Here is an 8,978-nt window from a genome sequence, read left to right as displayed (position 1 = left end):
CTCAAATTGTTCCCAGACGGCACATTCATCATTTTCTTATGAATACAAAAACATACAGCCTCAATAATATTTTGTGTGTATGACAAAGACAACTGATATCAAAACTAAACCTAATGTGACCTCCCAGGATATTTCTCAGTGCATATGCTGGTATGTCATATGAGTGCTCACTAAATCTAAGGTCAATTTTCTCTTTTTTTTTAAAATAACCTTTTAAATCTTTATCAGCAAATAGTGTTTGAACAAAATCTGATTTTGCGTGGATTAGCAAAGATGGAAATTACACTTCACTAATCCAGAAGCAACACTTTCTGCATCTTTAATGGCACTCATTTGTTAGCCGACAGCTATCTGAGAAACCCCCCCCCAAAAAAAAAAAAACAACAATAAAAATACAAATGAAAACTCCAGAAAATAAGTATAACTTGAGGAAGTGACTGAAATGTAGTTACCTTTAAAAAATGTCTCATATCAACCAGCACTTGGGACCTATTCTGTAAATAGTGACCCAAATCAAGTATTTTTGCAGGGCTTGTGCGGGGTTATAAAGGGAAAGCACAAAATTTGTATTGCCCTGTTCACAAATTATATTTAATGCAAATCCTATCTAGACTGGGGGAAAAAATAATTGCATGATGATATGTATCTCTGTTTCAGGATCGGAGCATCAAAGTTCCATAGTAAAGGTGTGATGTTGTGGAGGATAGTGAATAAGAAAGTCTCTCCAAGCCTAGGGCAGGGTGTGTGTGTGGTGGTTTCAGGTGCGAGAGGGCGCTATAAGTCCGGCTTCGGCTGGTAACCCACGATCTCGTCCCATCCCTTCCGGCACGTCTTGATGATCCACTCATGCTCGTCGTCGTCTGATGACAGAGAAAAAAACAAACAAACAAACAATGGTGACACAACTGGTCAGCGCATTACGAAACCAATGCTTTGGATACACACATTTGACAATAGGGAGCTTTAGATTTGCAGCACGGACGTTTGAGACGACGAGTGCGTTGAACGTTCTCCTCCCTCCCTGCGTCGTGCTGTAAAGTAGCTTTAGATTACGCAGAGACGCAAATAAAATGGCGCCCCCTTATGATCGGTTCATGAAGTAGCTCTCTACGTCGTGAATTGAGTGGTCGTAAAAATAGCCAAGAACGCATAGTGAAAACTCAGATGGCGTGAGCTATATAAAGATCGACTTTGATACGCGATTTTACGCATGCTCAGAACAGGTTTTTCTCCCCCTCTGTACATCCCTGTCGCGAAAATCTAAAGCTCCCTTTTCTGAATGCACGAGAGAAGACAACGTAAAATGCTACATATCATTCACAGACTCTTTTTCTCAAAATTATTAGGGTGGTTGCAGCCAATGCAGGAAAATTAGTGTTAAACACCAATTGAAGTTTGAGGAAAATCACATAAGATATGAAAAAGAATTTCACAAAAGATCCTTTTTATTTCATAAACAGTACACATTACGTCAACTTGTTCCTGTGGTACTAGTATGTGAAAGTTAACACTATTTCTCACGCCTTTTGAAGGAGCTAAGACAAGTGCTCTCTTAATGTTGGGAAAATGAATTTTGGTGAAATTCTGTTCGCTGTCTGAGTATTGTAATATTACTGATTTTTCTTATAGTTTTCATCTGGAGAGTGAGACACATGATATTAAACAAAACTTTAAATTTCACAACTCTTGAACAGCTCCTCAAATTTTCCTCCTTTCAAGACAAGTTTCACTAATCTTTCTGCATTCGGCAAATCCCAAAATATGTTTGGGGAAACTTTCCTTTTCGGCTAGGAGCCCTTGTTTGTAAGACAGCAAAGGGGATTTTAGAAACAATGGGCTGGTTTGAGATCAAAGTAGCTGGTTCTTTGTGGTAACTGTGTCAAGTACTAATTCAAAGGCAATATCATGACATGAACACAACAATTTAGACTGTCTGACAAGTAGTGGACATGATGGTAGACAATGATGATTTACAGATAATTACACTGATGTAGGTGTTTCTCTTCTTTGTTCTCTTGTTGGTCAGACTTAATTTCGCATATTTCCTTATTTCATTGATACATCACAAGCACAATACATGCAGTAGGAGTAACTACAGTGCAGTGTATGAGTTACGTCGTTCTCATGCATGACATTAGTACTAATTGCAAAATTTATCCATGCACATTTTCAGATAATGTCTTTTAACTAAATCCCCATCAATGTGTTCAGAAGAATAACATCTTTCTGCTTAATCAAATACTATATTCTAACCATGATTCCACAGGCAAAATATTCACCATATGAGTAGGTATCTAAAAAAGCAATGAGAACCTTCTATTGGAGAGTTTGTTCTCATTTGCTGGTTCCAAAAAAAGAAGAAGGAGAAGAAGAAATAAATACACAAAGAAAATAGGGCTACTACAGTCCAAATGACACTGATACTATAATGACAAATTCACTTTAAATTTGTGCCCCATTGCACAAAACATGGTTACATTCTGGACACTCACCAGCATTTCTCAGGAACTTGTGGTTGTAGTCCACAATGACCCTGGATGTTGGATTGTAGAACCCGTCTCCTGTATCGTAGCAACCCTCTGGGATGTCTCGCGGCGGGATGCGGTTTGTCAGCTGTGATCGTCCTGAAAGGCCATGGAGGGAGATAAACAGGACAAATGTGTCTGGTGTGAGCTCGACCTTCCAACTCATGGGCAACAAAGTTTGAGGTAATCCAAGGGAGTAAGAAACATCATTGATTTTTCCCCATCTTGAATACCAATACACCATCATGGATAACACAGGCCTACTCATTACAAGAGACAACAGAAAGCATGCAAGCCTGCCAGATCTGACATGGCATACCCACATATTGTATATTATTGATATTGCACAACCTACAAAACCCTGCGCTGGTCCAGGCACAAATCAACCACAGTATGGTGTACACTGTATGCCAAATATTTCGCAAGCATACTGTTTTGCGAATCTGGATGAATCTCACAAGTGGCTAAATTTGGATCCATAGCAGAGGACCATAGCAATGGAATTGAAAATGAGTATAATACCTTTCAAAAGCAAAATTATCAATAGATATTTGGCATACCGGTATTGTTATATCAGTGAACTTGTAAAAAATAAGTAACCATCGCTAGAATACAGGGCATAGTCAACATGCTTATCTGATCATATCACAAACAGGAGTCTAAACCCTGTGCTACACCTAGCAACTATTGTAAACACAGCGTAACACTGGTAGGAGATTGCACTGTCAGCTACAATAAAACTGTTCATAGAAGCGTGAAATACTGTGTCGGATTTGTACCTGCTGGCTTGAGACCATTGCAAATCTCGGTGTAGAACCTTCTGTCATAGCCGTCGCAGTAGAGCCATTCAGGTTCATCATACTCCAGGCCATCAGCAAAAGTATATTTTCCCTAGAAACATACAGGCATATAAATATAATCATATACTAACATATAAGCATGACAGAAACATAAAAAACATAGGACTGACTCAGCTACAGACTCAATTTCAGTAGCTCTGTACCAGCCTTTGTTAGCAGGGCCAAAGCCTATCAAATAAAGCCCAAGATATCACCCTAGACATTAATCTTAAAACAAATACATGCTTGTCATTGCTGTTTGCCCTATGACCTTCCTTTGTGGAAAAAATAAATAACTCTATTCTGCCTAAAAGAATATTAGATCAACTATTAGTGATCACTTTTGGTAGTGAGATGATTTGAAATCTAAGAACTGAAACAAATTTTTGAACGCTCGCAAAGTCTTTCAGACTATCAAACTATCACACATGACAACATTGCACGTATGTACTTCTAACCAATGTATTTCAGGTGCATACTCCATTACCCATCATTAATTACAGCTGGCACAAGATGACTATCTACATTTTACATATGTATGTATATATATATATATATATATATATATATATATATATATATACATATACATATATACTATGTATATATATATATATATATTCACTAATAATAAGTGGCAAAAAACACAAAAACAAAGGATGGTATTCTGAGTATCAATAGCAAAAGTATGTGTTCACCTCCACAGCGACACCATTCTCCCAAGTCGCCTCGTACTTGCTTCCATTGGGAAAGAAGAGGGTCCCTTTGCCGTGGAACATGCCGTCCTTCATGTCCCCTTCGTATTTGGTGTCCGTGGGAAAGGTGTACTTGCCTTTGCCTTCCATTCTGACACGGGGGAAGAAGAAGAAAAAATAAAGAGGAATGACGCGTCTCAATTTGGATGGACAGAGAGTGCAAAGGAGAAGAGGCACAGTGAGTGAAATACAGCATACAAATAATTTCCTCCCATCTGTACAGTATGCCCCCCCCCCAAAAAAAAAACAATCAGATTTTTGCATTGATAATACCCAATATGATTAAACCATCTAAATGCTACTTCAGGGTCTTGAAATATAACATATTAGCTCTATTTTGAAGTAAACCCCATTCAATTTGGTTGAGCAGTCACAGAGAAATGTGCATTGTTGCAAAGCATGTCATGAGTCTGATTCTTCCACGTTTAGCACTTGGATGCTCTTGGAACTGCATATCAATGTGTAAACACAATAGACAGCATTTGGAGAGAAGGGATTCCTGATATGCTCTACAAAAATCCTCATTTCTCTTTGACCACTGAAACAAATTGAATGGGGGTTTCTGTAAGATGTGGGCAATGAGTTATAGTTTCATACCCTGAAATTGTATTTGGATTGATTCACTATATTTGAAGTTATCGTTGTGGAGGATACCGTCGTAATTTTTTTGGGGGCATACGGTATATGAGTGTTTCCAAAGAACAGTGGGGGAAACACTGATGAGATGTACTGATAACAAGGATTTACACATCCAAGTTTTCAGCTTGATGTATTCAGAGTTCTTTGTCACATTTTTTTCTGACTGTAAATTTATCTGGAAATAAAAAAATATGGATGGAAGTAATAAGAATTCAATCTCCCTAGGCACAGTAAATATAACTATAAATTTTATTCCGTTGACCCGACTACTTAAAAGCATCTCAAAAGAGCTGCTGTCATAAATTTTCTATTATCATACCAGCACTTCATTCAAAAGTAATTTGTTTTGCAGGAAACTGTATCTAAGATTTGTTCTGACTGATTTATTCAACAATGTTCATTTGATCTTGAATACAGTTGCTCTCAGTGGCAGAATTTTTTTGAAGTGGATATGGTTTCACTGCCATTAAAGCTTAATTTTCAATCAAAGAAAATATGAAAGTTTCAGGGTTTAATCACACTTATTGATTTCTGTATTTGTCTCAATCTTTCATCATTTTACAAGGGTGCATTGAGTAAAAGGAAGGGATGTGTATAAAAAGCGGACTTGTTACTAACAAAGTGCCTCAGACAGTTCATTTGGTGATTTGGTCACTGCAGTACAGAATACAGACCTACCAAGGAACTACATTGTATACAACTCATTCTACATGTACAGTCTACCATGTACATGAGGGAGGGAAAGAAGAAAAATACAGAGAGGAAAGGGATAATACAGCATGTTGAAGATGACTATGCCTTAAACATCAAATGTACACACAGGAAAATAAACACAGTTCCAAGGATTTTCTTTTTTTTTTTAATCTCAGACTGTCTAACCAGTGAGCAGATTGATTCAGAAATCAATGCATTTACAATTGTCAGAAACATTGCTGTAGTGATGAATGAAATTTGACAGATAGTATGGAAGGTCTGAAGAAAAAGAAGGGGGAGGGAAGACATGCGCTACCATAAAGACATCACACAAAGCGCCGCTGAAGCAAACTTTGGTACAAGGCTAAGAGCTTGTGCTGTACAGTACAACATCACCAAGCATAACACTAGGGAGTGGGGCTGCCACATACTGGAAAGACAATTTGGGTGGCATTCTTATAAAAACACTCAATTGATACAATTAATGAGCACTTGAGTGACATTAGAGCCCTGAAGAAAAAAAAATAAAGAGAATGGCAGCTCTCTCCCCTGTCAGACGTCATGTCTCTGAATACACGCATGGAGGTGGTGGTGTGTTAAATGGATTAAATGAGACTAAATTTTGGAGAGTGAAAAATAATGTGATGAAATAACTCAATGCCACAGACAGACCTAGATATGATGATGGTCACTAGCAGAAAGAACTCAAATTTCCATTGCTGATTCACAATGAAGATATTGGCCGACATTAACAACAACTTCACAGGGTACAGAATTAAAGACACATATTATGTAATTAAAGTGTACAGCCAGATGTTCTTTGGTTTGTTTGTTGCTGTTTTTTTAAAAAGATATTCTGGAATGGTTTCCTGAAACTGCGTGTTGCCAGTTGGCCCTTGACATTGTTAAATAAAGATACATTGCACACATATTGCAGACATGAAGCTAGTGCCAATCAACCTGTTGCCTTTACCACTGACATAGCATAAATGCATTTTGATACATATCATACTTACTGCTCGGTAAATCCATGCTTTTCATTGATGCTACTGAACAAGGATAGAATTTTTTAATGGTTTGATGGTATCAACACCAAAACAAACTTAAACAAAGAGTCAGTATTTTTTGTTCTTGTTTGCTTGTGACCAAAACTGCACAAAAACAGTGCATTCCAAACTAATTATACACCTCAAAATATTCCTGATTCAGTACATTCGATAAAAGCTACATTTTATGAAAGCTAACATTTGCTTTACGTTACATTTCTCTGCATTGCCCTGGGGTATAAACACATTGTTTGTGAATACTCAGCAGTGTGGATGTACCACAATACATTTCTAGTCCATGATTTCTTCAAATCTGTTGCTTCCTTCTGTTCTGTTCCTTCCTTCTTTTTCTTTTCTTTCCATTGATCTTTAATTTCTTTCTTCTTTTCATTCTTGGAAAGACTTTCTAATGTTCCTCCGCTAGCTAATTTTACCATAGTCGGCATATACACAACCCAACACTACCCTAAATTTCAACCTTGGTCTTGCTTGCTTACTACACCATTGAACACACACAGATTCACATGCACACACTGCACTGCTGCAGTGACCAGTGCGATGCCGGTGGCGGTGGTGCACGGTTGGGCCCATTTTGCAATTTTGCCAAGTTTAGTATTGAAAAACCACCAGTTTTTGGACACTTAAGCTTTTCTGCAATATTTGTTCAACTCAAATAATACACACACTTGTACAAAATCATATCTACCACAATGTATATTACATATATCAAACTACTTTTTCTTAATGTTGATTTTTATTAAACACATTTGTAAAATTCACAAAATCCCCAAATATCTGGCTGGCTGGCCTCTCCAGAATTTGGACGCGCGCTATGCGTATTCAATGTCAACGCCTGTACAAGGCCACTAAAAAATGTGCCGCGTCATACCTTGCTGGCGCAAAGTTGCATCGGGCGCATCAGTTGTGGTGCCCCTTGGTGTCCGAATTCTGTCAAGTCGGCACTTGCATTCAACCCCTGTACATTGTACATTTAGTCACTGCATCAGCACGTACAGAGATGTTTTTTTCTTTTGTGGTTCTATTTTTCAGGATACCATCACACTCTGAGCTTGCGATAAGTGAAAAATCTTGCAAGAGATCGGCGTACTTCTCAATTATTAGCATTTTTTTCGGTGACCCCGATTCTTAACACGGGACAAAATTCGCACACACTTTGGAAAAGTTGTGCCGATTCTGCATTTTTGACAGAGAAACTTGGGATTTTAGACAGATTGTCAATACCCATACAAGGCCACTGAAAAATGAGCGCGCGTCATACCTTGTTGGCGCAAAGTTTCATCAGGGATGTTGCAGCATCTATTCATGTCCAAATTCTGGTGACTTGGCACTTGCACTCAGCTCCTGTACATTTACTTACATCACATGTATTCACTGCATCGGCACATATGAAGATTTTGTGTGTTCTAGAGGATACCATCACACTGAGCTTGCGATGAGTGAAAAATGTGGCAACACAACGGCGTAAATTTTTCAATTCTTTGAGCTCTAGCACTTTTTCAGCGACCCTGACTCGATTCTTAACACAGGAGTCAGCTCAGGACCTGGCTGTGAGTGTAATTCGTGCGCACTTTGGAAAAGTTGCGCCGATTCTGCGTTTTTGACCGCAAAATATGGGATTTATTTTTTGAGGTAACTCAGGCACTTTCCTGTGGTGAAGAAGTGTGCCAGTATGTGAAACAATACTGACATGCGTGTACTGACTTGCTGGCTTGTGTAGTGCAGTGTCCGGATTGACAGGATGGATTCTGGACTGGAGTCTAGTTAGGAGAGCCGAGGTCAGCCGAAAACTGGCGGGTTTTACTCTGACGTTGGTTAAAATTTAGGTCTAGAAGCTAGAAGTAGAACTAGACACTAGATTCTATGGCCAGAATAAGGAGAAAATTGAATTTGTGCATGAACACATGTACATCCAAGACAAGTAACCGTTAGGCCCAAGGGCTAGCTTATAAATAAGCTCACAACTAATCTCTCTCTTTCTCTTCCTCCCTCTACGAGCTACGAGCAACGCAAAGTTGTACGTATGGGACTAGGTTTTATCGTTTTGCGTTGAGCAATGGATGGAGTCTGGTAGTACGTGACTGCCTAAAACCGAATAATTCTACTCTACCCGTTGCTTACCGTCCATTAGTATAATCCCCATCGTAACTGCTACCCGTGTACTCCATTTCCCTTCAACTGAGTTCTTTCGACGGATCAAATATAAAAATTAAAGTACTTTTTTTGCACTTTGTGTCACGTCTTCGTATTTAGACGATGAAGATAGCCGGTTGTTGATAGTGTTGTCAGGACCATTACTCCACGCATGTGCAGTTTCTTCATGACTTTTGACCCAGTTGATGTCCGACGCACTCGCAAACACATCCACGGTGGGTCAACCGGCCAAGACACACAGCAACCTGTGGCGGAGATTCATAGCGCGCGCGCCTGACGCTTGTTCTCGGAGACTGCCTATGCTGTACA

General features: G+C 38.9%; 1 protein-coding gene across 1 annotated transcript; it reads right to left on the bottom strand.

Annotated features, from left to right (window-relative positions):
• Window positions 1-774: 774 nt before the first annotated feature.
• Window positions 775-8,683, bottom strand: LOC139722016 (MORN repeat-containing protein 5-like). The gene is made up of 5 exons (XM_071633342.1): window positions 8,637-8,683; window positions 4,063-4,210; window positions 3,305-3,416; window positions 2,493-2,624; window positions 775-860 (listed from the first exon to the last, which is right to left on the bottom strand). Exons 1-5 carry the CDS (start codon window positions 8,681-8,683, stop codon window positions 775-777), a joined length of 525 nt encoding a protein of 174 aa, XP_071489443.1.
• Between the last annotated feature and the right edge of the window lie 295 nt (window positions 8,684-8,978).

This window comes from Diadema antillarum, unplaced genomic scaffold (assembly GCF_040938485.1).
Source record: "Diadema antillarum isolate AM-2024a unplaced genomic scaffold, OU_Dant_1.0 scf00000155, whole genome shotgun sequence".
NCBI lineage: Eukaryota > Metazoa > Echinodermata > Echinoidea > Diadematoida > Diadematidae > Diadema > Diadema antillarum.
This window is presented reverse-complemented; position numbering and strand designations above follow the sequence as displayed.

Bases quoted from the DNA above. Each gene is read 5' to 3' on its own strand.
- LOC139722016 (XM_071633342.1), bottom strand. From the start codon at position 8,683: ATGGAGTACACGGGTAGCAGTTACGATGGGGATTATACTAATGGACG. The intron at 4,211-8,636 runs GTAAGCAACGGG...CCCCCGTGTCAG, and splicing joins GGGGATTATACTAATGGACG to AATGGAAGGCAAAGGCAAGT. The intron at 2,625-3,304 runs GTACAAATCCGA...ATGGCCTTTCAG, and splicing joins CAATGGTCTCAAGCCAGCAG to GACGATCACAGCTGACAAAC.